The 27,712-nt window shown below is 48.2% G+C and overlaps 1 protein-coding gene across 2 annotated transcripts; it reads left to right on the top strand.

The window, feature by feature from the left end:
- The first annotated feature begins 706 nt into the window (after positions 1-706).
- On the top strand, positions 707-26,591 carry IFNLR1 (interferon lambda receptor 1). Of its 2 annotated transcripts, none has more exons than XM_043909247.1 (7): positions 707-836; positions 5,727-5,850; positions 13,467-13,651; positions 18,873-19,015; positions 21,128-21,287; positions 21,890-22,023; positions 23,211-26,591. In XM_043909247.1, exons 1-7 carry the CDS (start codon positions 779-781, stop codon positions 23,988-23,990), a joined length of 1,584 nt encoding a protein of 527 aa, XP_043765182.1. In that variant the 5' UTR covers positions 707-778; the 3' UTR covers positions 23,991-26,591. The 2 variants fall into 2 exon arrangements, with proteins under 2 accessions (XP_043765182.1, XP_043765183.1); XM_043909248.1 differs by lacking the exon at positions 707-836 and adding an exon at positions 4,867-4,986.
- The last annotated feature ends 1,121 nt before the right edge of the window (positions 26,592-27,712 follow it).

Here is a 27,712-nt window from a genome sequence, read left to right as displayed (position 1 = left end):
TAGGCACACACTTTTTTAATGTGCTCGTATTTTGGTACTTGCTTTTCTGCTACTGAGTAAATATCCCTGAGTGACTACGTATGTCTTGGCAGCATCTTTTTTTTAATGACTGTAGACTCTTCCGTGGTGAGGCTTGTTCCATTGTCTGGAAGCGATTACTGATCCTGTGGCAGGTACCACGCCACAGGCTTTGGCATCAGAGGGACCAGTGTTCCCGGGAACATGCCCAGGAAGCTCTGGAGGCTGTCATTCCCACGTGAAGGGTGTAGAGAATAACAGGACGGACCCCGCACCGCCCCCCCATTGTCGCTGGAATTAAAGTAAATAACGGGCCAAAGTGCTTGACCTGGAACCTGGCACTTGGAACGCACCCGGATACACCCAGTGGTGTCTGAGACTACGTTCTTAAACTGGCCCTGAACTAGTTTGTCTTGTTTCAAGTCCCGTGTTGAAATTCCTGTGATTACTAACTATGAACAGTTTTCCTCTTCTCCCTTCCCTCCATACGCGGATTTACTGATCTCCCCCCCACTCCATCCCCTCACCGGGATCCGGCAGAAAAAAAACGAAGTAGAGGCTTTGGGGAGCTCCTGGAGGGTTTGAGCGGGGCGGCCCCAGGGGAAGCCCCGGGCGCCTCCCTGGCCACGCCCCCGGAGGGGCGGGCCCGTGACTCGGCCTCCTATTGGCTGCCAGTCGCATCACCTGCCCGGTGTGAACCAGGAGGCCGGAGGTGTCGGAGGCCTGATCTGGTACCCCCCGGGGCCGCGGGAGGGCCGGCATGACGGGGGCCCGACGCTGGGCCCCCCTGCTCCTGTGCCTGCTGCAGTCAGCTCCAGGTAAGGGCTCGGGGCCGCGGGGCGGGCGCGGGGCCGCGGGGGCGCTCCATCCGGTCTGCACCCAATTCAGACCGACCCTGGGAGGGAGTGCCCGGGCGGAGGTCTGTGCGGGGTAACCCTGGTGGTGCGAATCAGCAGAGCCCATCCCTCCCCCCTCCCCGCCCCCAACCCGCCACCACCTGGTTTTTTCTAACCGGGGACTAAACAGACTCGCCACTCCAGTACTCTTGCCTGGAAAATCCCACGGACGGACAGAGGAGCCTGGCATACTGCAGTCCATGGGGTCGCAAAGAGTCAGACGCGACTGAGCGACTTCACTTCACTTTCTTAACAGACTCGAGTCTGAAATTCCTTTACGGGAAGGAACTGATCCAATTTTCTAGTGCCAGTTTAGGTCCAGGTGAACACAGAAAAACAGATAGTGACAGTTCAAAAGTCAGCTGCATTTGTCTTTTATAAAGCTCTTTTTAAGGTTTCCTAAAAGCCCTGTCCGCTGAATGAATACCACCACACTTGACCCTCATTGGTACAGGAAACCAAGCAAAAGTGCTCTGCCCTCGCTGGCTGGGGGCAGGGCGGGGGGTGGGGGGCCGGTGGTTGGGGAGTGTGGAGGGGTTGGGGGAGTCCCCTATCCTCCCCCTCCTCCCAACTCGAGGTGTCAAAAGTTCCACCCAGGCCTGGGGGGAAGGACCACCCGCTTAGTCTAAGCTGTGCTACCGTTCTAACAAGTCACATTTTTTTTTTTCTGCGCCCTCACTAGTAAATAAGTTGACAGGGTACAAAACACCTTGGGTGGTTGGGATCCAACCACCAAACCCCAGCTAATCCAGGGAGAAGGAGCCCAGATTGGAGCCAGGATATCGCCCTGATCTTAGACTAATAATTTAAGAGCTTAGAAGGGCCCTTAGACATAATCTAATATTGATGCTAAAAGCCAACATTTGTCTGAGCAACTTCTTTGTGCTGGGCACCACATTATTCTAGTTAAGCGTCACAGCCCAACTGTCCTAAAGGTAGGTAGTATTTTCTCCCTTTTCAGATGTGGAAACTGAGGCTCAGAGCAGTTAAGGGAATTACCCAAGAAGGAAGGCATTGGTGAGACACACAGAACAGGGAAGACTGAGGCTGAAGCGAGCACGGCCAGCTTTGGCGGTGCTGCGGGCGGCCGGTTCTTCCACCCGGGTCAGCTCAGGGACTCCCCAGCTCCTGGTGCCTTCACCGCAGTGTTACAGCAGCTGATGAGGAACAGGATACCTACGTGGTGGGAGGGGAGGGGTCCTCTGTACTCCCCTTTTCACCATCAAACTCAATCGTTTTGCTGTCTAGCCCTAGCTATCCTTACACTTGATGAATATTTAATGTACAGAACACAAGCTGTGGTGTGACGGTTTAGGATGAAGCAAAGCTGAATCCAGGTTCTAATCCTGGCTCCCACACATAATGGGTGTGTAGCCTCAGGCAGTTGGGTTGTGACACTTAATTAGAATAATGTGGTGCCCAGCACAAAAAAGTTGCTCAGACAAATGTTGGCTTTTAACATCAATATTATATTATGTCCAAGGGCCCTTCTAGCTCTTAAATTATTACTGTGTAATGGGTGTGTAGCCACTTCTGTCTTAAAGGGTGTGTAGCCCCTTCTGTGGAAGGGGATTGACGCCTACACCACATAGTGGTTTGTCCTGAGGACTGAGTGAGGTTTTGATTGAATGGGGATTTGACTGAATGCCACCCTTGTGCCTGGCACCTTTCAAAGGCTCAGTAGAGGGTAACGGATTGCCAGGGGGCTCAGTGGTAAAGAATCCGCCTGCCAATGCAGGACACACAGGTTCGATCCCTGGGTCAGGAAGATCCCCCAGAGAAGGAAACGGCAGCCCACTCCAGTATTCTTGCCTGGGAAATCCATGGACAGAGGGGCCTGGCGGGCTACAGTCCAGGATCTCAAAGAGTCAGACACCACAGAGCAGCTGAGCACCCAGAGGGCAACTACTCTGGCTGCTATTTCTCCATTGCGGCCGAGCTCAGACTTGAGGCCTATTCTCAGATAAGCCACTGGTAGACGGATTTTGGCCTCCTGCCAGCCACCTGCTAGAAAGTCCAGAAACTGGGAGCACTGTCAGCATCAGCGTCCTGGTGATCCAGTTCCAACGACAGGACACAGGTTGGGGTGAAAGCAGGAGCCCACATTTGGGTCTAAAAAGGCGGGAGTGTGGACCTGAACTGAGGGCCATCAGCAGAATGGGCCCCACCTTCCCTGATGCCCTTCTGTATACTGTATGGATTTCTATCACGGCGCATGTGACCCTTCAGGTAACTGAATTCTCCATGGGACCATGGGTACTTAAAGGGCAGGAGTGGAGTTGTAGCCCTCTTTGAAACTTCTGGCATGCAGTGATCAAGAGATGTTCTTGAGCAGCAGTGAGCCACAGATGTTGGAAGAATAATGCCGAACATAGAAGGAAAAAGTGGAAACAGTGGCAGACTTTATTTTCTTGGGCTCCAGAATCACTGCAGATGGTGGCTGCAGCCACAAAATTAATAGACGCTTACTCCTTGGAAGAAAAGCTATGAAAAACCTAGACAGCATATTAAAAAGCAGAGACATCACTTTGCCAGCAAAGGTCCGTCTCGTCAAAGCTATGGTTTTTCCAGTTATGTACAGATGTGAGAGTTGGGCTCACATAAAGAAAGCTGAGCGCCAAAGAATTGATGTTTTTGAATTGTGGTGCTGGAGGACTGTTGAGAATCCCTTGGACACCAAGGAGATCAAACCAGTCAATCCTAAAGGAAATCAACCGTGAATATTCACTGGAGGGACTGATGCTGAAGCTCCAATACCTTAGCCACCTGATTTGAAGAACTGACTCATTTTTCGGATGAGACCCTGATGCTGGGAAAAATTGAGGGTGGGAGGAAAAGCAAGCAACAAAGGATGAGATGATTGGATGGCGTCACTGACTCAATGGACATGAGTTTGAGCAAATTCCGGGAGATGACAGGGAAGCTGGGTGTGCTGCAATCCATGGAATCGCAGAGTTGAGCATGCCTTCGTGACTGAAGAACAGCAGGCCCCGTGAGAACCTAGGGGAGGAAGTGTGATCAGAGTTCAGACTTTGGGGATTTCCCTGGTGGTCCCGTGGTTAAGAATCAGCCTGCCAAGGCAGGGCACATGGGTTCGATCTCTGGTTGGGGAAGATTCCACATGCTTCAGAGCGAATAGGCCAGTGCACCACTCCTGAAACCTTCATGCCCTAGAGCCAGTTTGCCGCAACAAGAGAAGCTGTGGCAATGAGAAGGACATGCACCAAAATGAAGAGCCCAGCCCCCCACAACTCCAGAAAGCCCTCCCATAGCAACAAAGCCAAAAATAAAAATGAATTTAAAAAAAAATTTTTTTAAAAGAGCCCAGACGTTGGGATTGACTAGGCCTGGATGGATTTGAATTCCATTTCTGCAATGTATTAGCTAAGAGGGCCTCAGTTTCCTCATCTGTAATGTGATACTCACAATTAGTACCTGCCTCCTGGAGATGTGGGGCAGGTTGAAGGAGAAAATGCAGATGACATAGTTTTTGCATCGTGCCTGGCACATAGTTAGGACACAGGACACATTAGCTGCTCTTACTAGCAGCAGCAGCCTTGCCACCACTTCTGACATGTCAGGAAGACTCCCCAGAGGAAGTGACATTTGAGTCAAGTCTTTAAAAGATTGGATGGTGAATACCATGCTTTCAAGAATGCGTGGGTTCAAGGACACACAGAGGAAGGCAGTGGTTTGAGAAGGGCGAGAGGAAGATTGGCTGCAGCCTAGTGAGGTGTGTTGGTGAGCTGTCAGGAAGACTTCAACGAGATGGCCAGGCCAAGCTGGGCAGGGCTGCACGTACCCTGATAAGGAGCATGGACTTTATTCTGAGAGCGTGGGAAGGGCAGGAACTGGGCCACTGGGTAAGCAGATGCATATTTCAGAAGCTGAGCAGTGAGAAGGAAGGAGTGCCAAGGAGGGCAGCAGGGGCAAGTTAGAGGCAGTCAGGGAAGGAGCCGCTGGGACAGTGACGTCTGAGCAGAGGTGGGAAGGAAGCAAAGGAGTGAGCCGGATGGAATATCCGGTTGAGAACAGTCTAGGCGGAAGGAACAGCTTGTGGAAAGGCCTGGAGGTGAGTGCAGGCCCATCGCACTCTAGGAACAGGAAGGGGCCAGTGTGGCTGGAGTGGACAGAGTCCTGGGGAGTCCTGGGTCGGACTGGGTAGGGCCCTGTGGGTGACTGTAAAGACTTTGGATTTTACCTGGAGTGAAACAGAAGCCACTGGGGCTTTAAAGCAAAAGGGTGACATGATTTAACTTTCATTTTAACCGTTGCTGCCATATGGTAAATGGATTGAGGGGACAAGGCTGGAAGCAGGGACAGCAGTTAGGAGGCCTTGGGGATAATCCAGGTCATCACAGTATTCATTCATTCACTCAACACATTTTCACTGTGCACCTACTATGTGCCTAGGGACCTTTGCAGGCAGACCCTGGGGACATGGCTGAGGACAGGACAGAGCCTCTGTTCCATGAGCCCCTCAGGACCATTCCCTCCTGAAGGCCAGGGATCTATCAGATGGTTCTGCTCTGTGCTGTTTTGCTGGAATCCTCAGGTGCCAGGGTGGGCACAGATGGGCACAGAGGGGCTGCTGAGGTCTAAGGAGGGGAAGGGGCTGTAGTCAGCCAGTAGGTCGCACAACTATAACTGGAATCGTGCCCCCCGGGGGTCTCCCGCCTACATCACATCCCGTCTGCTTCAGCCACCCCGGACAATGCCTGCCTCTCAAGCTGAGCAAGCACCCGATCGCCTGCCATGCCACGCTTCTGCTCAGAATGGCTCCAGGCTTCATGACCTCTTTCTCCTCCGCAGGGCGGCCCCTCCTGGCCCCTCCCCAGAACGTGACACTGCTCTCGCGGGACTTCAGTGTGTACCTGACGTGGCTCCCAGGGCCTGGCAACCCCCAGAACGTGACCTATTTTGTGGCCTATCAAAGGTGGAAGGATGCCTCTGAGCTGGTGGGGGGGGTGGGAGGGGGGCAGTGGGCCTGAAGAGGTGGGCAGGGGCCAGAGGGGCTTCTCTGCAATAAATAGCTACATCCAGTGTGGGCAGCACCTGCCGGGGTCCATCCAGCCTCGGCAGGATCCAGGGGGTACCCTCAGGATGAACAGCGTCGGCAAGAGAGAGAAGACACGTGAGACCAGCCTTGATAGGGCCAAGTCTGCGAGGGGGGGAGAGAGAGAGAGAGAGTGACCAGACAGGGGGTGCAGAGTCTGGCAGAGTCTGGCAATGCTTTATTTTTTACCGTGGCTTTTATACCCTAAATTAGTACATTTCTAAGGGGAAGATAGTTTAACATTACATCAGCTTGTTCTTCACGAAACCAGGGTGTTTTCTGCACACTTCTTTGTTTATGACAGTCTTGTACATTATCTTCTGGCCTTGGGGCCTATTAACATTTTATGCAAGTCAGGTGAATGTAAACCTATTTTCTGTTTCTATGGTGACCTTAACTGAAAGGTAGCAGTCTCATAGGGCAACAGTACAGAGTAGAAGTATAACCTTGTTAACACAAAAATTAATCCTTCTGCAGAAGTTGTCAGTTGCATTTATCTGAGAAGTTTACCCCAGACTGACTCTGTGACTTTGATGAGGCAGCCTCTGCCTAGCACTCCTGGCTGACAATTAACAACCATCTCATTGTTACCACACTAGGGCTAAGCTCTTATTTCTCTAGATCTTTAACTATATTAACAATGGTTTCTATAACACAACCTTAGCACATTAAAAGCAAAAACACAGCAAACAAAACACAGCAAGCAAATGTTAACCCAATAGCTACTTTTAGAATAATTTTTCTTGTGTTTTCTAATAGGGCTTCCTCACCCCCCGAAGGGCTCTATGTCTGTTAGGGCCTTTATATGATCAGGTTCTTTATGTTATTTTATGATTAGGGTATTATAAGCAATCATGCATATTAGTACCAAGGGCATAAATGCATTTGCCAAACAAACTAAAATACCAGCAAAGGAGTTTAAATTAAAACACTCCTTTCACCCTGTATAATCTCATAAAATACCACCACCTGGGAAACTTATTGATTAAAGTTCTAAATCGATTCTCATTTGGGAAGAGATTGGGGAAGGCCTTCTGCCTGTGTCACAGAAATTAGGGAGTAGTCTATTGAGGCAGGCATCAGAAAGACAGACATCATCTTTAAGGTGAGCGCCGGGGGCAGCTTTTCGAAATCCCTGAAAACCTGATCTGCCTTGCCTGTCAGGCTTTCTCCTCGTGACCTTGTCATGGGTGGGATCTCGTGAGCTGGCCTTTTTGAAACCCCTGAAAACCTGATCCGCCTTCCCTGTCAGGTTTTCTCCCTCATGACCTTGTCATGGGTAGGATCTCATGTGTTGGCTCCCAGCAGGCACCCACTGGTTCTCTGAGTCCCATGGGTGACAGCATGCGGCAGGTACTGGGAGAGGATATTCACGAAAGTTCTGGAGGTGGGGGTGATGCTGAATGGAGAACAGTGCCCAGGTGATGGACCTGCCAGGAGCGAGGCAGGATCTTTGAGAAAAGTCAGAACAGGGCATGGATGGAGCTGTGATTGCCTGATGATGGAATTCTTGAGAGCCTGGACAAAGTGCTTGACACTGTAGCAGGTAAAGGAAGCAGGAATATCTCTTGCAGAGCTGTGATAGGCATCACAAAATGATCACCCTTTTCCCCACGGAGCCTGCACAGAGCCTTGGGGTCCTTCTCACCTTGGCAGCCCAGGCATCCACCGCTGATGCAGAGGAGTCTAAAAGTGAAAGCAGAGTTGTCATCTTTGCACACAGGTGGAAGTCATCTGAAGATCTTTCATTAGAGAGTAAGCTAATAAAAGCAGATACTCAGCAGCATTAATCTAGAATTGGTGGGAAGGAGGAGGCAGGAAGGAGAACTGCCATATACTCAGGACTCTTCCTGTGCCAGGCTGAGTGCTAGGAGCCTAGCGTGAATGCCTCCCTTCTGCAGGCTCTGCATCTCCCCTGTGTTAGAGGTGAGGAGGTACTCAGAGGTGCTGTGACTTGCCTAAGGAAGTCAGTGATGGAAGCAGAAGAAAAACCCACATCTGTCTGACCCCAAAGCTTGTGCTCTTCCTGTTCTATCATGGTGCCTCCATCTGTAGCCTCCAGATATGAACGGTGGGGGCCTGGCTTGGGAAAGGACAGACTGTAGAGAGCTTTCAAAAGAGAGGATGGGACCTTCCCTGGTGGTCCAGTGGTTAAGAATCCACCTGCCAATGCAGGGAACTTGGGTTCAATCCCTGGTCTGGGAAGATCCCACATACTGCAGGGCAACTCAGCCCGGGGGCCACAACTACGGAGCCTGTGCGCCCTAGAGCCCATGCTTCACAACGTGAGAAACCACCATAATGGGGAAGTAGCCCTGGCTCATCACAACCAGAGAAAGTCCGCACACAGCAACGAAAACCCAGTGCACCCAAACTAAAGAAAGAAAAGAAAAAGAAAGAATGGTGCAGAACTGTGTCAGGAGGCAGAAAATACCCAGCCTGTCCTGTGTGTTTGCTGTGTGTCTGCATGTGTCCATACATGAAACATATTTAATCTCACACTGCCCTGCAAGGAAGGATTCAGTGACTCTGCTCTACCAGTGAGGGAATTGAAACCCTAAGAGGGTGTTTTGCTCAAAAGCACACAGCTAGGCATAGTGGAGGTGGGATAAATTGATTAAAGAATTGAAAGCCTAACCTCAGACTTTTATGATATTTTCCTTTCCTTTTATGCTTTTGAAACACCTGTGAGGATTCCAAAACTGTGATATTCTAATGGTACTATTTTCTCATTTATTAGCTAGAATTATTTTATAAAAAGATGCTTCCTTTCATGTAGTATTTGATATTCAGTGGTACTGTTCATACAGGCAAGACAGAATAAATGCTTGGAATTTTTTTCTTGACCAGCTTGGAAGATAATGAATTGGTTCCCTATCATGCCCCAAAGGGGATTACCTTGTTGGTTTTTTTTAATTATCATCACCAACTCAAGTAGTTAAACATATCTAATGGTTTAGTCCATTGCAATTGATTCTACTCATTGAAGCTTGAATTGTCTCACATTTGGCCAATGCAAGTCCCTTCAGGTTGGCTCCTGGGTCCTTTGAACTTGACCCTAGTAAGTCTTGATATCTTTATTGTCATTTGTTGCAAATAGATGTTCCAGATTCATTTGCACAATTCCTCACCTGAAACCTGAAATCAGCCATGTCTCCGTTTGGTTAAAAAAAATGGTTTTAAAGAACACTGTGTAGCTATCTGATCAGTACTGCACTATCGCTTTGAGATCTTTTCAATGAACAGAATTGAGGTAATATGTTTAAAAATCCCATCTCTATTCCTGGCTTCTACTGAGATGGCTGATTAAATCTGCGAGTCACAGCCATGATCTCTTTATCAAATGATTTTCAAGCCACAACTTTGGCATTCTCTCCAGAACATGCTTTCTGTTTTTTTTTTGCAATATTCATAGGCTGAGAATTTTCCTTATCTTCAAGTTCTGGTTCCTTTTGGCTTAGCGATTCCTTCTATCTGTCTCTCTCTCTCTCCTTTCTCATTTTACTGTAAGCAGTAAGAAGAAATCAGGTTACATCTGCAGCATATTTCTTAGAAATCTCCACAGCTAAGTATCAAAATTCATCACTTTCCATTTCTTATTTTCCATAAAAACACTAGGATGTAATTCAGCCACACTCATTGCTACTCTATAACAAGGATCAATTTTCTTCCAGTTTCCAATAAGATATTCCTCCTTCCCATCTGATCACTCCCAGAATCACATTTTGTCAGAGCTCTTAACCATGACTCGTCCATCCTAGGTGACCCTGCATGGCATGGCTCATAGCTTCATTGAGTTACATAAGCCCCTTCACCATGACAAGGCTGTAATCCATGAAGGGGGTCTATATTCCTACCAATAGTGTTTTCAAGGCAATTTTGGCTTTTGCTCACATAAACTTTAAAACCCTTGCAGCTTCTACCCGTAGCCCAACTGTAAAGCCACTAACTCATTTTTAGGTATTTGTTACATTAGCTCCCCTGAGGCCTTTCTCAGGAGATGGTCACCTTCCTTCTCCCTGTGTCCTCACCTGGCCTTTTTTCTGTGTGAGAGCAGCCCTGGTGTCCCTTCCTCTTCTCATAAAGGCACTAGTCTTATTGGTTTAGGACCTCACCCTTAGGACTGCGTTTAATCTTAATTACCTCTTTAAAGGCCCCATCTCCAAACACAGTCACATTGGGGTGTTAGGGCTTCAACATATGAACCGGGGCTGGGGGGTGGGGGTGGATGCTGTACAATTTAGTCAGTAACACTGATAAACTGAATTTCAGTAAATTTAAAACTTTTGTTCTTTAAAAAAATAAAACCCCAAAGACAATGAAAAAGCCAGTCACTGAGAAATATATATTCACAATACATACACTGACAAAGAACTTATATCCAAAATAGATAAAGAACTCCTACATCTCAAAAATAAGATGAATCACCCCAAAATATTTGAATTGTCACTTAACAAAAGAAGATATGTAAATGGCCCAAAAGCATATGAAGAGATGTTCAACATCGTTAGTCTTTAGGGAAATGCAAATTAAAGCTACAAGGAAATACACACACCACTAGAATGGTTAAAATTAAAAGATGTGACAGTACTAAACGTAGACAAGCATGTGGAGGGCATTTTGTTGTTTAGTTGCTAAGTCGTGTCTGAGTCTTTGCAACCCCAGGGATTGTAGCCCACTGCCTCCTCTGTCCATGAGATTTCCCAGGCAAGAATACTGGATTGGGTATGGAGGGCATATGGCCCTCCATATTTGGAGGTTTTGCAGCCACAGGTTCAACCAACCATGGAAAAAAAAATATTTTTTAAAAAAATTCAGATAGTTCCAAAAGACAAACTTGAATTTGCCACACAGTAGCAAATATTTATGTAGCATTTGCATCATATTTATAATTATTTACATAGTGTTTGCATTTATATTAAATATCATAAGTGATCTAGAGATGATTTAAAGTATATGAGAGGATGTGCAAGTGTTGTATGCAGATACAAAGCCCCTTATGTAAGGGAACTTAACTGCAGATTTCTGTATCAGTGGATGATCCTAGAACCAATCCCTTGTGGATACTGACTATGTATTGTTGGTGGGAACTACAATGATATAGTCACTTTGGAAAACAGCTTTACAGTTTCTAGTAAAGTCACACATTCAGTGACCACGCTTCCCAGATTCCACTCCTAGATCTATATCCAAGAGGTGTGAAAACATATATCCATATGAAGACTTGTATGTGAATTTTCATAGCAGCTTAATTTGTAATTCCTTGTTATGGACTGAATTGTGTTCCACCCCTTAGTCACTCATGTGTTAAAGCCCTAACACCCTTGAGACTGTATTTGGAGATAAAGTCACAAGTATACCGTATTTAAGATGTAAGAGGCAATTAAGATTAAATGCAGTTCTAAGGGTGAGGCCCTAAGCCAATAGGATTAGCACCTTTATGAGAAGAGGAGGGGACACCAGGGCTGCTCTCACACAGAGAAAAGGCCAGGCAGGGACACAGGGAGAAGGAAGGTGACCATCTCCAGAGAGAGGCCTCAGAAGACAGCAGACCTGCTGACACCTTGATCTTGGACTTCTCGTCTCCAGAACCGTGAGAAATCAAAGTATTTGTATCATTTAAGATTACACATATAAGTGATACCATATGACATCTGTCTCCCTCTGTCTGACTTAATTCACTTAGTATGACAATCTCTAGGTCCATCCATGTTGCTGCAGATGACAACCACCACCACCATATTTCATAAATGAAGAATAAATTAGAAGAAATATAAGAGCAAATACAGCAGATAATGCCTTAAAAGAAACAGAAGGTGAAAAGAGAGAAAATTTTTAAAATAAAAGAGAGCTGAAATGTAAATGCTCAAGTTATAAGACTCATAGAAGAAAGCACAGAAGAGCATCTTCGTGACCTTGAATCAGGCAAACATTTCTTCAGTTCAGTTTAGTTCAGTTTAATCACTCAGTCATGTCCAACTCTTTGCGACCTCATGGACTGCAGGACGTCAGGCCCTCCCTGTCCATCACCAACTCCCGGAATTTACTCAAACTCATGTCCATTGAGTCAGTGATGCCATCCAACCATCTCATCCTCTGTTGTTCGCTTCTCCTCCTGCCCTCAATCTTTCCCAGCATCAGGGTCTTTTCAAATGAATCAGCTCTTTGCATCAAGTGGCCAAAGTATTGGAGTTTCAGCTTCAACATCAGTCCTTCCAATAAACATTCAGGACTGATTTCCTTTAGGATGGACTGGTTGGATCTCCTTGCAGTCTAAGGGACTCTCAAGAGTCTTCTTCAACACCACAGTTCAAAAGCATCAGTTCTTCGGCGCTCAACTTTCTTTATAGTTCAACTCTCACATCCATACATGACCACTGGAAAAACCATAGCTTTGACTAGACGGACCTTTGTTAGGATTAGGACACCAAAAGGAAAGAAAGCTGATGTGTTAGTCTGCCAGGGCTGCAGTGACAAAATGCCAGACTGGGGGCCTAAACTCAGTTTAAATGCTGGCTTATCAGAGTGATATTTTAAAAAAGTAAATCAGATAACTTCAGTCCCCCTGTTCAGAACCTTCCAGCGGTTTCCTATGACATATGGAATAAAATCCAAACTCCATACCAAGATGGTGAGACTCTGCCTGCTCTGCCCACCCACCTCTGTCCTCATCTCCAGTCTGCCCACCCTCTCTGTTCCTTGTCCACTGGGCTTTGGCCACCCTGGTCTTGCTTTTTTTCTGGACTGATCAAGTCCCTTCCCATCGCAAGGCTTTTGCTTTTGTGATTTCCTTCCCCCCACCCCTTCTTATGGCTCCCTTCTCAGTATCCCATCCTCAGCTTCAGCACTGTCTTCCTGACCTTTCCTGAGCTGCCTTCAGAAAGTAGTCACCTCACCTTCCCCTGTTTTCACCGCACTTACCAGCTCCTGGGTTTATCTTGTCATGTGACAATGGTGGGAAATCCCCTCCTTCCTGAGTGTCGGTTCCGAGGGCAGGACCTCATCCGCCATGAATTGCCGATTCCCCGAGAATAATGCCCAGCGAGTGGGTCCCTCCTTTGCACCTCAGTGTTCTCAGGAAGTTGGAGTCATGGACTTGGGTGTCCCCTCCGACATTCACGTAGCACCCAGCACAGAGTGGGACACACAGCGGGGGGCCTGTAATTGTCTGAATGAATCAACGTGGTGGAGAATGGTTACTAGCAGAGCAGCCCTGTGAGGGAGACATCACAAATGAGGAGATTCAGGCTTAGGGACTTGAAGGTCCCAGAGCTAGTGATGGGCAGAACCTGGGTTCCCACCCTCATCTGTCATTCTTGAGTCCAAGCTGCTAACAGGACGGTCCTTCTTCTGTCTCAGTCGATGGCTGGCTGGCCGGACAGATGGATGGTTGGACAACCAGGTGGGATGGAGGGACAAGTAATCACATGTTCTCCAAGTTTCCTCACCCCAAGAGGCCAAATCCATGACCCACACTCTTCTGTCTCCTCCCTCAGCTTTGCACCCCCCAGAAGGTGGCGGAGAGTGAAAAAGTGTGCAGGAACCAAAGAACTGGTGTGTTCTCTGATGTGCCTGGAGAAGCAAGACCTGTGCAACAAGTTCAAGGGGCGTGTGCAAGCAGTTTCACACGGCGCCAGGTCCCCCTGGGTAGAGTCCAAGTCCATGGATTACTTCTTTGAAGGTGGGTAAGGGGCTGTGAGAGGGAGGCTGTCTGCCCAGGAGCTCAGCTCAGTGACACTGCTGTCCTAGCCATCTGCCCTCCACTCCCCAAAGCGGTGGGCAGCTCTGGAGCCATCCGCCATGGGCCCCAGCCTGTAGTCCAAGTAGCCTGACTCTGTGACCGGGAATCAGAAGCGTTTGCCAGCCCCAGCAGTTAGGGGTGTGTGTGTGTGTGTGTGTGTGTGTGTGTGTGTGTGTGTATGTGTGTGTGAGCCACTCAATTGTGTCTGACTCTTTGTGACTGAATGGACTGTAACCCACCAGGTTCCTCTGAGCACAGAATTCTCCAGGCAAGAATACTGGAGTGGGTAACCTATCCCTTTCCCAGGGGATCTTCCCAACCCAGGGATCAAACCCGGGTCTCCTGCATTGCAGGCAGATTCTTTACTGTCTGAGCCACCAAGGAAACCCAGTTCTATTTGTGCCTCCAACTAATGAGGTTCATGATCTTCTACTGTGTACAACCTTGGTTATGAACTACACAAAGCACTTTACTTATTCCTATTTTTGTTAATGTTCAATCTCTCTCTTTCAGAAATATTTTTTTAAAATTTTGGTTGAAAAAATAATTTCTGTACACCATAGAAATTTCAGGGGAAAGAGAGAGAAGAATAGGAAGGAAAACATTCCCCATGCTTATAACCTTCAGGAATCACCATTGTTAACATTAAGTGAGGAGAGCAATTTTTTCTCCAGTGTATTTTATTTCGGACCCTCACAACAGGCCTGTGAGGTTCATTTTAATCCACCCATGTTTTTAAAAAAATTAAAAAATTAAGACTTAAAAAAGTTAAGAAACTTACTGGCTAGTAATTGATGGAGATGTGATGTGAAATAGGTCTTTCTGACCTTGGACAAGATGCTGGATTGGGTCAAGAGTAAGAAAGGGAGTATAAATACTCAGACAATAGCTTCATGGAGCTGAAATCTGTAATTTGTCATTCAGGCTTCTCAAAATATTTGAGGACAAAATAGGGCTTGAACGGAGGGGAGGAAGGGATTTAATGAAGGATGGCAGGAAAGAGTGACAGAGAAGGAAGAAGCAGTGATTGGGATGGGAGGAAGCTGGCAGGGTGGATTGACAAATGGAGGAAAAGGATGGATGAATGAGAAGAAAGGAAATGTGGAAGCAATAGGGAGGAAGTGATGGATGCGTGGGAAGGATGAGGCTACAAGGATGGATAAATGCTTACTATGAAGGAACTAGTATGGCTGGAGAAGCACAGGATAGGAATGAAACTCAGATGGATGGGTCAGTGTCTAGAGACTATAGAAGGAAGCCTGGCTGCCTGGCAAGGGAGGGAAGGGTGAGAGGGAAGGAGAAGCAAAGGAGAAAGGAAAAGCAAGAAGAAAAGATACATGGAAAGAAAACAATGGATGGCCAGGAAGGATGGAGGGATAGCAAAGTAGGCTGATTGGCTATATGAAAGGAAGAAAGAAAGTATAAATGATTAGGAAGACAGGATGGATAGGAAGGAAGAAATGTCAGCTGGAAAGAAAGGAAGATTGGATAATTAGGAAGAAGGAAGGATGACTGAGAAGGATGTTTGGATGGGAAGGAAAAGAAGCATAGTCACAAAAGATGGACAGATGGACGAAAAGGAAAAGAAAGCTGGGAAGGCAGACAAAAAGGTTGTCTGCCTAGAAGAATGATGGATGAATAGGAATAAGAATTAGAACAAAAAAGGGACAGATGCAGAGACATACTTACTTTTTTATTTTTTTAATTAATTTATATTGTTTCTTCCTCCCTGAAGTTCTTCTGATTCTCCTAGAGCACACCTCAGGCTTAAATGATCCTTCCTGCCTTTTTTCTGCACTCAACCGTGACCCTGGTCACTTTCTCTCTTGAGTTTTGTTAGTTTTTGAATATTTCATTTTCCCTCTAATTTCCTCCATTCCTTGAGGTCAAAATTTATGGGGGCCTCGTCTCCCCACTTCTCTCAGCTCCCTGCCCAGGGCTTAATACATATCAATGTCGAGTGGGTGTTTCCTGATCACATAAGTAGTGGCACCTTGCAGAAGCCCCATGCTTTCCCTGAGCACAATCAGAGCAGGGAAGACCAATGTGGTCAGGGCTCCTGCCATTTGGTACTCAGGGAAGGCAGCATGGAAAAAGTGGCATTTCAACTGGACTTCGAACAATGGTATATCAATTTTCTCTTGTTGCTTTATTCCTTGTCACTGCCCCCTCCATCTTCAAACCATCAGTCAAACCTAAATAATCTTGATCAGACTGTCAGTAGAAATGGACATTAAAGATTCTGCCAGTGAGGGCTCAGAAGGAAGTGAAGAACTTCATAGAGGAAGCCTACATCCCCTTCAGGTCCATGGGATTTTCCAGGCAAGGATACTGGAATGGGTTGCTATTTCCTCCTCCAGGAAATCTCCCCAACCCAGGAGTCGAACTCTTGTCTCCTGCCTCTCCTGCGTTGGCAGACAGATTCTTTACCACTGAGCCACCTAGGAAGCCAGAAATCTCTTTCAAGAATAGTTAAATCATCATGAGCAGACTGTTAGTAGAAGTATGGATACTAAAGGTACTGCCTCACAGAAGGAAGTGAGGAATATGTTACTGAAAATTTCGGGAAGGGGGATGCCTCTTATATACTGAAAAATGATGAGCAAATTTGTATCCTACATGTGTATGGAAAACAGAACTCATAAATGATTATTTTGGTCCTTTATCAAGGAGATTTCCAAACAAAATATTGAAGGCATGGTCTGGTTTATTATTGGCAACTATAGCAAAATGCAAGGAGGAAAGAGAAATTGAGGAAAGAGCCTAAACAAAAAGGAGCTAGGACTCAAATGTCTGGACAACTCTCAACCTATCCAGATGGCAAAAGATACTAAAATTAAGAAATTTCTTCCAGGAGTGGGACACATAAAAATAGCCAAGGGTGTAACTGTACAGGACTTCCTGGTGGCACCAGAGATAAAAAACCTGCTTGCCAATGCAGGAGACACAGGTGACACGGGTTTGATCCCTGGGTGGGGAAGATGCCCTGGATGAGGGCACAGTGACCCACTCCAGTATTCTTCCCTGGAGAATCCCGGTGGACAGAGGAGCCTGGCGGGCCACAGTCCATGGGGCAGCAAAGAGTTGGACGGGACTGAAGCAACTGGGCATTCATACACCCACGTGATTGTACAACCACCTACTAAAACCTCAGATCAACGTGTTTGGCCCAGAAAAAAGGCTCTTGGAAGAAATTTAAGGGTATGACACACAGTCCCCTCAATCAAATTAAGGGGCCTCTAGAAAGCGGAAGTGTTATCCCTCAGCCAGCTCAGCTAAAACCAAAAGTAGAAATAGCTCTTCCCAAAAAGATATGTGGAACTGGCTTCTGTCGGATGCAGTAGGTCCCCGTGACATCTGTAGGAGATCCATAAGCTTCTTGAGCATTTTATATCAGCAGAAACAGCGTCAGTTTGGATGAAAAGGAGCAGAGAGAATATGAAATGAAAGAAGGCTATTGGTGCCCCAATTTCTACTGGAAAGAAGCAGACTGTAAACTATTTAGCTGCAAATATCTTTCATGAAAAAGAAGGATTATTCAGAGAGTGGAACCAAGATCCTAGAGAGCAGTGTTGAAAGCCAAGGAAATGTAGTTCCCAGGCCTAAAAATCTAATACAGTTTGTGTAGCTAGATTTCAAAACTGCTTCAGCTCAGTGAGTGTTTTACCTCCTGTTTCTCCCTATTTGAACCAAAATGTCCATGGTTATTGTCCGCTGCCTATCCCACCTCCTTATACTGGGAGCAGATAACTTGTACTTTATTTTCACCAGTCCACAAGTGGACAGGAATTGAGTCCAGGAGTCATGCTGAGTGCATTGTACCCAGACTCTCACCTGAACCTGATTTAGATACTTTAGAAGATGAGATTTTGGAATTTGAGTTGATGCAGTTAAGGGATGAGACCCTGGGGGGCCTTGGGACGGGGTGAGATGGCTCAATGGTAAAGAATCCGCCTACCAGTGCGGGAGACACAGGAAACACAGGTTCGATCCCTGGGTTGGGAAGATCCCCCGGAGAAGGAAATGGCAACCCCTTCCAGTATTCTTGCCTGGAGAATCCCATGGACAGAGGAGCCTGGTGGGCTACAGTCCATGGGGGTCACAAAGAGTCGGACACAGATGAGCAACTGAGCCTGCACGCACAGGATGGGGTGAATGTATGTTGCCCTTGAGAGAGACAAGAATTTCAGTCTCTCAGGAATCATACGGAGAACCATGATAGGCAGAATGACTCCCCCCAAAGATGTTCATGCTTTAATCCCTGAACCTATGAATATGTTAAATGTTAATATTAGATGGCAAAAGGGATTTTACTTAAGTTTATGGGTGTTAAAATAGTGAGATTATCTTGGATTATCCAAATGGGCCCAATCTAGTCCCTTGAGTCCTTAAAAGCAGACACCTTTCTCCAGCTGGAGGCAGAAGACATGTAGAAGAAGGGGAAATCAGAGAGAGTTGAAATGTGAGAAGGATTCAATATGGTGTTTCTGCTTTGAAGATGAAGGGGTAACGTGATTAGAAATGCAGGTGCTGGGACTTCCCTGGCAGTCCAGTGGTTAAGACTCCATGTTTCAACTACAGATGACATGGGTTCAGTCTCAGGTCGGGGAACTAAGATTCCCATAATGCTATGCAGTGTGGCCAAAAAATTTTTTAAAAAGAAAAAGAAGAAAGAAGCACAGGTGTCTTCAGAAGCTGAGAAAGGCTCCCGGCTAACAAACAGCATGGAAATAAACCTCAGCCTCACAGCTACAGGGAACTGAAATCCGCTAACAACAATAATGAGTGAGGGAGTGAATTCTGCCCCCAAAGTTCCCAGAGGAGAGCCCAGGCCGGCTGACACCTTGATTTCCACCCAGCGTTGAGAACCCCATCAAGCCCACCTAGACTCTTACCTCCAGAACTGTGACATGATAAATCTGTGTTGATATAAGCCACTAAGGCTGTGGCAATGTTATGGCAGCAACAGAATACTGATACAGATAGGCAGGAAGCTGACAGACCAGGGACGGGTGAAGGGCACCCGGGGGAAGGGACAACGCGCGTCAAGGCAGGTTAACTGTCTCCGCCCTGGGTGAGGAGCAGGCCTGCCTGGAGGCGGGGGCCTGCGTGCTCTGTGGCCCGCGGAAGGTCCTGACAGGTCCCGTTCTGTTTCCACCAGTGGAGCCAGCCCCGCCTGTCCTGGTGTTCAACCAGACAGAGGAGATCCTGATTGTCAATGCTACGTACCAGCTGCCGCCTTGTGTGCCCCAACCAGATCTGAACTATGAGGTGGATTTCTGGAAGGAGGGGACTAAGAACAAGGTGAGAAGCCCCCTTCACGCCCCCCTAGGCTGAGTCCCCTTCCCCAGTCTCCCAGCAGATCCCCTCCGAGCTCTTCACCCTCCGAGCCTTGCCCCTGAATGCCTCCTCCAGGAAGCCTTCCATTCCTACCCCTCACTGCTGCAGTCACCCCCTTGACTTTGCAGTGTGATTGACTTGTGGCTCACCTCTGCCCCAAACCCCCACCCAAAGGGCCAAGTCCAGGACATCCTTCCCCTGAGTATTACAGCTAGTAACAACAAGGCAGTTTTGTTTTTGTTTTTGTTTTCATTATGAAACTTTTTTAAAAAAATAAAATCTGATTGAAGTGTGACGGGCTCTGGGAGGCCTACTTGCTGAGGCACCAGATTCATTAGGAAAAAAAAACTAGAAAATTCAGATAAATTCTAGGAAGAAAACCGAAAGTATCCAGAGATGATTTGAAATAGCTCTTCGGTGTATATACAATTTGGAGAAGGCAATGGCACCCCACTCCAGTACTCTTGCCTGGAAAATCCCATGGACGGAGGAGCCTGGTAGGCTGCAGTCCATGGGGTCGCTAAGGGTCGGACACGACTGAATGACTTCACTTTCACTTTTCACTTTCATGCATTGGAGAAGGAAATGGCAACCCACTCCAGTGTTCTTGCCTGGAGAATCCCAAGGACGGGGGAGCCTGGTAGGCTGCCGTCTATGGGGTTGCACAGAGTCGGACACGACTAAAGCGACTTAGCAGCAGCAGCATATATACAATTTCAGACTTGTTTCTGTGTATGCGTGTGCTTATGTCTGTATCTATTTGTTTATGGTTAGCAAATTTGTTTATGGTTAGCAAATTTTTTCCGTAAATGGCCAGAGAGTAAATATTTTTGACTTGGCAGGCCATAGTGTCTCTCACATCTATTCAGCTCTATCTGTAACATGAAAAGAGCCATAAGTAAATAGGTAAACGAAGAGGCATAGTCATGTTCCAGGAAAACTATTTTCAAACAAAGGTGAGGTTAAAGTCTATGGACCCCTTTTCTTGTTCATTCTGTTGTTTACTGAACCCAGACTCACACTCCTGACCTCCTGCACACTCTGGATCCCAGAGACAAAGATCTTCATCTGATGTGATCCTTGCCTTCAAGAACCTCATAGGTGTTCTTCTGTTCTTTCTACTGTCCAGTAGAAACATAATGCAGAACACACTGTGTCGCTTAAACATTCCACATTCAATTAAGTAAAAAGAAACAAGTGAATTTAGTTTTCACAGTAGATTTTATTTCATTCAATAGAATGTAATCATCTCAACATGTAGTTAATATAAAAATTACTGAGATTTTTGGGTTGGTCTCTCATGAAAGTTGGTATGCATTTTATACTGGAGCGCATCTTGGTTGGTACCAGCCACGTTCCAAGTGTTCAATAGCCCCATGTGGCCAGTGGCTACTGTGTTGGACAAGCAGCCCTAGAGTTTTCTGTGTCTGTAACGGCTGAGTGAATACCCCCGTGTTGTTGTTTAGCCACTAAGTCAGGTCCAGCTCTTTGTGACCCCATGGACTGCAGCATATCAGGCTCCTCTGTCCTCCACCATCTCCTGGAGTCTGTTCAAATCCATGTCCATTGAGTCCATGATGCTATCTAACCATTTCCTCTGTCACCCCTTTCTCCTTTTGCCTTCAACCTTTCCCAGCATCAGGGTCTTTTCCAATGAGTCGGCTCTTCGCATCAGGTGGCCGAAGTATTAGAGCTTCCGCTTCAGCATCAGTCCTTCCAGTGAATATTCAGGGGTGATTTCCTCCACCCTAATATTTTGACATGCCCTGAGGGTAGGAAACCTGAGGCATCTGCCCCTGAAAGTGAGGACCACTGGGCCCTGGTGGGGTGTGCCTGGGAGTGACCTTGAGTGGCAGGGCTGCTTTTGAACCCAAACCGTCTCTACCTTGAGACTCAGCGAAGAAGAGAAGCCAGATAGTGTTGGGAAGTGCTCTCACTTAATGCTTAAGCCTTAGTGCAAGTAAAGAAGCTGTGGGAATCCCAGCTGTGCCATACCTGCCAAACACACCCCATCCTGACTGCATGGAGCCAGTTCCCCCCACAGGCCCACTCTCCTCTGTTTCTCTTTCCACACAGACCCAGTTTCCAGCCACTCCCCATGGCCAGCCAGTCCAGATTCCCCTCCAGCCAGACACCAGCGGGTACCACTGCCTCAGCGCCAGAACCATCTACACCTTTGGCAATCCTAAATACAGCGAGTTCTCCGAGCCCGCCTGCTTCTTCCTGGAAGCCCCGGGTGAGTGCCAAGTGGTACAGAAGTGAGGACTTCCCCCCTGAGCTTTAGGATCTTCATCACGTGGTGGTTAAGAGCCCAAGTCTAGAGACAGACTCGCCTCCATTAAAATTCCAGCTTCGCCTCCGCTCACTATGTATCTTTGGGCAGTTTACATAATCTCTGTGAACCTTGCTTTCCACCATCTGTAGGATGGGTTTAATTCAGTTTTTTTTTTTCTTTTTAAATTTTATGTATTCATTTATTTTGGCTGCACTGGGTCTTCACTGCTGCTAGAGGGTTTTCTCTAGTTGCCACAAGTGGGGGCTACTCTTTGTTGGGGTGCAGGGGCTTCTCATTGCGGTGACTTCTCTCACTGAGGAGCACGGGCTCTAGCGTGGGCTTAAGTAGTGGTGTGCAGGCTTAGTTGTCTTGAGGCATGTGGGATCTTCCCAGACCAGGGGTTGAACCCGTGTCACCTGAGTTGGCACTTAACCACTGGATCACCAGGGAAGTCCTGGGTTTATTCTTATGAGTATTAAATAGGATAATGTATGTGAAGCCTCAGCTCAGATGCAACTGATAGGAGCCCCTGTTTCTCTAGTCATTATTTTTTTTCTTCCTAGGATCCAACTGGGCGCTCCTGTTGCTACTACCGCTTCTGCTACCACTGCTATTGGCTGTTGCCATAGGGCCTGTGATGTGGAAGACCTTCAGGGGGAACCCCTGGCTTCAGCATACAAAGATGCCACAGGCCCTGGTATGGCAAATCTGGGGGCATGGGACAGGGAGGGAGGGTTGTCCAAGAGGAAGGAAGTGGAGCTAGACTTGGTAGATAGTTCAGGTAGAATATCAAGATCGCCTAGACTGCAAAACGTCTATCTACCCATCTAAATTTTCACCATTAGTGATTCATTCCTTTGGCACCAAATTAAAATAGCAGATAAGCCTGGGAGGGACAAGTGCCTTAAATCCCTCTTGAAAATAATTTCATCTCTGCTAAGAATTTGTCAAGTGCCAAGAGCAGAACCCCCAGCCTTGGGATTCAGGAGAGGTGCCGGGAGGGGAGGTGGGGAGGGTGGAACAGAAAGGAGACATCTTAAAAAGGTCCCAGCACTTTGTTCACCGTCTAACTGAGGGTAAGTCTTACACAGGCAGACCCTGCAATTTCTTCATTGGTCTGCTGGCTCACTCACTTAGAACCTGGGGCACTGGGACAAGGGAAGCCTGGAGAGGCCAGATTTGTTCAGTGGAGGCCTGGAAAGGGAAGCTGAGTCATACATGGGGCTCAGTGGGCACTTGGGTTGGGTGGGAACTTTGAGGATGGGCTCTGAGCGTTCGCCACATGGAAGTGTTTGACATTCCTGGACCTGCAGGGGATTCCCACTCACTGGAGGACTACCTCTGTGTTAGACATCCGTACCTGCCCCATCCCTCTACCTTCCCGAGCATGCACGCATGCGAAGTCGCTTCAGTCATGTCCGACTCTTGGCAACCCTATGGACCATAGCCTGCCAAGCTCCTCTGTCCACCTTCCGTTACATGGTAGATCACCAGCCCGATCTCCTAAAGCCAGCGCCTGCAACCTGGACGCTTTCTCTGGCCTCTGGTGCCCTCTCTGCCTGTGCACATCACAGGCTGCGTGTGCCAGGGAGTTCACGCCACCACCCCCCCCATCCCTCCCCCACTGGTGCTCTGAGGCCCCGGTGCTGCAGCCGCTCCAAGTCCCCAGCAAGGCTCAGCTCCAGCTGCCCTCGAGGTGACCTGACTCACCATACCCCGCTACGGGCTGCTGCGCCTTGCTGGCACTTCCCAGGATGACTTCCCAGAGAAACGGCTTCCATTTGAATCGCTTGTCTCTTTCCTTGTCTATTTCCCAGGGAACCCAAATTAGAACAATCATGCTTCCAGAAAGGCTAATCTTCTGTTCTTCTCTCCCCAAATCAGAACTTCTCCGGACACAGACACTACAGGGCAACCTTTCAGCCTAGTGGCCCAGAGTGCGTGCACAACCTGATCCTCTGTCCCCAAAAGGAACTGACCAAAAGGGTCAGGCTGACCTCTAGAGTCAGGGCCCCAGCCCCCGTCCAGGCCGGACCAGAGAAGGACAGCGCTGAGGAGAAGGATGGTGAGGAGAACACAGATGAAGAGGACACGGATCCCGGTGTCAGCTTCCAGCCCTACGTTGAACCGCCCCCCTTCCTGGGGCAGGAACTCCAGAGTCCGGGGCCCGCCGAGGCAGGAGGGCCCTGGACTCCGCTGGTCCAGGGGGAAGGCTCCTCTGCCTACGATTCTTCAGGCAGAAGCTGGGCCAGCACTGCCGGCTCCTCCTCCTCCTGGGATGAGGCTGGATCCTCCGGCTATTTGGCCAAGAAGGGGCCAGGCCAGGGGCTGCATCGGGAGGAACACCAGAAGCCTCTCCCACCACCCAAATTCTCCGAGGACTCCAGTTCCTCAGGAGAGCCCCCCAAAGACAACCTCTCCTCCTGGACCACCTGGGGCTTATCATCACCAGGGCTAAATCTAGTCCCTGGAGAACCCCCGGTTTCTCTTCGGACACTGACCTTCTGCTGGGACAATAGTCCTGAGGATGTTGAGGGGGAGGAAGAAGAGGAGGAAGAGGGTTGGAGGGAGTCAGAAAGTGAGGACAGCGGTGCTGGCAGCTGCGGGGCTAAGAGCCTCCAGAGGACCGAGGTCAGACCCCTGGGGCATTACTTGGCCAGGTGAGCTGTGCCTCCGAGTCTGGCTGCTGCTGAGTTTTCCGGAAACCCAAGGCGTCACCAAGACTTAAAATCCTGGGAGTATCGTTGCTGGGGCAGCAGATGGTCTTCAGAGTACCTCGGGGAACCCCAGCCATTAGAGGCTGTCCACCAGGCTGAGCCATCAGAAGCCACCCGCCCTCTGACCTGCCTGCTTTGTGCCAAGCACCAGGAGAGGTGGAGACGAGAATGGGAGGAGGTCAGAGGTTGGTTGGGTGTCAGATCACCCCACTGACCCTGGGGTGATAGGCCAGCTGGAAAGATTATCTCCAGACAATGTGAAACGGGCAAGGTCAGGTCCCAGTGGACACTGAAAGCCGACAGTGCAAGGGCCCATCCGGCTTTGGGGAGAGAAGGAATTGGAGGCACATCTGGTGGAGCAGAGACTCTCATCTTTCTCCAGCATCCGCTGGGCTTCCTCCTCCGCAGAACTCGGCCTTCTGGTTTATGAGTTCCCTAGGGTGGGCCCCAGTGAAGAAAAATCTAGTTGGCCAAGGGTGTTGGAGAGGCAGAGGAAGGGGAAGGGCGTCGTCATTGAAAGCCCAGTCTCTGAGTCACGCGTTTCACAATCTATAATATCAGACAGACCTGGGTCCAGATCCCAGCTCTGCCATTTACCAGTTGTGTGACGGATGGGGAGACACCCTCCTCCTCTGTGCCTGAGTCTCCTCTCCAGCTACCACCTGGGGCGTGGCGAGAGTTCTGGCAGACGCGTGATGCCTGCCACATCGTTGGCACTCACCACGTGGCGACCAGTAGGATTCTCCCATCCACCCAGGCTCGGTGCGGGGGGTGGGGGGGGAACCACTGGGCATCTCCCACCTGTGATCCTAAACTCAGAGTGACTGGATTCTCACTCCAAGTCTCCCACCTACCTCCCACCCTCACTGCCCCCCGCCTTGTGGTCAGGAAACTGAGTTCTCAAAAGCTGAAGCCCAGTCAAGGGGATCCCTGGTCCCTCTCCCTTTTCGCGGCAAAGAAAGAACCAAATGGTCCACTGTCTAGGGAGCCTGATTAATTGATGGTGAAGAAGCAACCCAGCAGGGAATTGGGCCCCCAAGCCTGTGATCCCCAGCTTAGAACTTTAGACCCTTCAGTTGCCCATTGTGGTTGTAAAGATGTCCTATTTCCCTTTCCAGTTTTGAGAAACCACTGTTTCTGGAAATAGGTGACTGTTCTTCCCTGGGGGTAGTGATGGATGTTCTCAAACAACTGATTTGGTAACCTAATTTTGTCAGTTTTGTGGCCCTGCGGGAACCACAGAGATCAGAACAAACCTTGGCTCTGCCATTTCACCTGCCAGGACTTACACGTTTTTCCAGTGATGCAAAAAGCATCTTCATAAGCTTTGTACCCACAGGGCTGTGCTGTTTAGAAGTCAGCATAAAGGTATAGCATAGAGAGAATGATCTGGAAAAGCTTCTCAAACTTCCAGGGCTTCTCAAACTGTGTTCCCAAAAGACCCTGGGCTTCACAGGAGGAGTCTCAATCTCAGGGGAAGCTAGAGGTTCCCCCAGGTTCAACCAGAGCAGCCTCCCTGGACCCCTCATTTTTCTCCAGCACTTTCCATGTGCAATTGTGCTTGGGAGTCTCCACTGCTAAAGAAAAAGTTAACAAACCCCCTTTGAAGCTGCAAATCCTGTCTTCTGTCTCAGATGAGGAAGCAGAAATGTTGACTTCACTGTATATATTGCTAAGAGGGAGGTTGGGTCTCTGGCCCGCCAGGGCAACCCCAGTCCCCTTGGCCAAGTAAACAGTACGAAGGTCTCGGCAAGGAGCACAGGGTTGCAGGGGCCTTCACCACTGCTGGGAGGCATGCACGTGCCTGCACGCCCAGGCACACACACGTGCCTGTCTGCAGGGGTTTCTCTCCCATGAGGCTTGTCTGCATCCATCACTCATCACAGGAGAAGAAAAACAAGCTGTACCTGTGGCACTGGGGAAGGCTCAGGACCAGTTTCCAGGGAAATGCCCAGACCAAGCCCAGTGTCCTTTCTGGAACCTGTTGAGCTGCTTCAAGGAGGTAATTCCAAGTCCCTAAAAGCTATCGTCACTGTTGTCTTAGGCTGGTGTGAAGTAACTAACCACTGTATTCTGAAACCTTGTGTGTTTTCTAAGTATTTTTTTCAAAGTTTAATTTCTGACATAGGCTGAACCCTCCTTGAATTCTAAAAGTTCAGCTCCTTCATGGTCATTAAGTTATAAACAAAAAACTATGGGCAGCATTAGGAAAGAACATGCTGGCCAATATTATCAGTTAGGTGTACTCAGCAACTGAACTGTTTACAAAGCCCTTTCATAAACTCAATGGCCAGGAACTGTATAGCTTGAACTCCAAGGCCACATGTGAAGAACAATGGGGGTGGAGCAGGCAATGCCCTAAGTAAAAGCAAGATTCCGATTCTTTAGGGTACTGAGAAGTTTATATATTGCTCTGAGATATTTGTATTTATTTCTAGCTTTATTTTATGTTTATATCATATTTAAATAATTTCCTAATGCTTGTTGGGACCTACCCTAAACTGTTTAAATAAAGAGCTCTATTTTTAGAGAAAAAGGCAAAATCGAATGGAAAAGTGTGTGCTCTTATTTCTCAAAGGCTCTTCACCAGTCTTGACTGTTAAGACTAGAGTAAGTCCCCTACATACGAATGTGTTCCATTCTGAAAGCACATTGGTAAGTCCAATTTTTTCACTAAGTCCAAAGAAGTTAGCCTAGGTACCCAGCTAACACTATCAGCTATACAGTACTATACTGTAATAGATGTCTTATACAAATAATGCATACAAACAAACACACAAAAATAAAATATATTTCACCTCACAGTACAGCACCTTGAAGCTTCCCAGGTGGCACAGTGGTAAAGAATCTGCCTGCCAATGCAGGAGACACAGAAGACAAGGGTCCGACCCCTAGGTCAGGAAGATCCCCTGGAGCAGGGAATGGCAACCCGCTCCAGTATTCTTCCTTAAAGAATGGACAGAGGAGCCTGGTGGGCTACAGTCCGTGGGGTCTCAAAGAATCAGACACAACTGAACTCATGCACAGTACCTTGAAAAGTACAACCACTGGCTTACAGAGGCTGGCATCGAGTGAGCAGGCAAGAAGAACTACTGACTGGAGAAGAGAGAGGAGATGGGAGATGGTGGAGCTGAAGGATCGTCAGCAATAGGAGATGGAGGGCAAGCTGCAGTTTCACTCACACCTGACATTGATGACACAGATTCTGGTTCCTGCTGGAATCAGATGCATGTTTGCATCTTTGAAAGTTCATATGTAGGGGCTTTACTGGATAGGGTCTTCGGTTGGGTCCCCAGCAGTGGACCAGAGACAAGGACTTGGGGGTACACAGCAGTGCAATGATTTCAGAAAGCACCAATAGGAGAGTGGAAGAGAGGGAGGGGAAGCAGCCAGTCCAGGTGCACAGTCAGACAGGTCAGGTCTCTGAGCAAGTGGAACTCAGTCCTCCTAGGGAGCTTTGGGAGTTCAGTATTAAACCCTCTAGATATGTTCCACTACCAGAGACAGGAACTGGGGAATTTATCCACCAACTCCCAACAGTCCTGTGTAGAGAGCCACTCCCTCCCAGAGAGGTGCAGGTACTTGCAATTGGGATCCATCAAACTGAGTGCACAAGACAAGTGCTACAGTGTGGCCAGAGCTGTGCCTACCACCCCGGCAGCTTGCCTT

This window comes from Cervus elaphus, chromosome 8 (genome assembly GCF_910594005.1).
Source record: "Cervus elaphus chromosome 8, mCerEla1.1, whole genome shotgun sequence".
NCBI lineage: Eukaryota > Metazoa > Chordata > Mammalia > Artiodactyla > Cervidae > Cervus > Cervus elaphus.
The sequence above is the reverse complement of the archived record's forward strand: the minus strand, read 5'-3'. Positions and strand labels throughout refer to the sequence as shown.

Bases quoted from the DNA above. Each gene is read 5' to 3' on its own strand.
- IFNLR1 (XM_043909247.1), top strand. From the start codon at position 779: ATGACGGGGGCCCGACGCTGGGCCCCCCTGCTCCTGTGCCTGCTGCAG. The intron at 13,652-18,872 runs GTGGGTAAGGGG...TGTTTCCACCAG, and splicing joins CATGGATTACTTCTTTGAAG to TGGAGCCAGCCCCGCCTGTC. The intron at 21,288-21,889 runs GTGAGTGCCAAG...TTTTCTTCCTAG, and splicing joins CTTCTTCCTGGAAGCCCCGG to GATCCAACTGGGCGCTCCTG.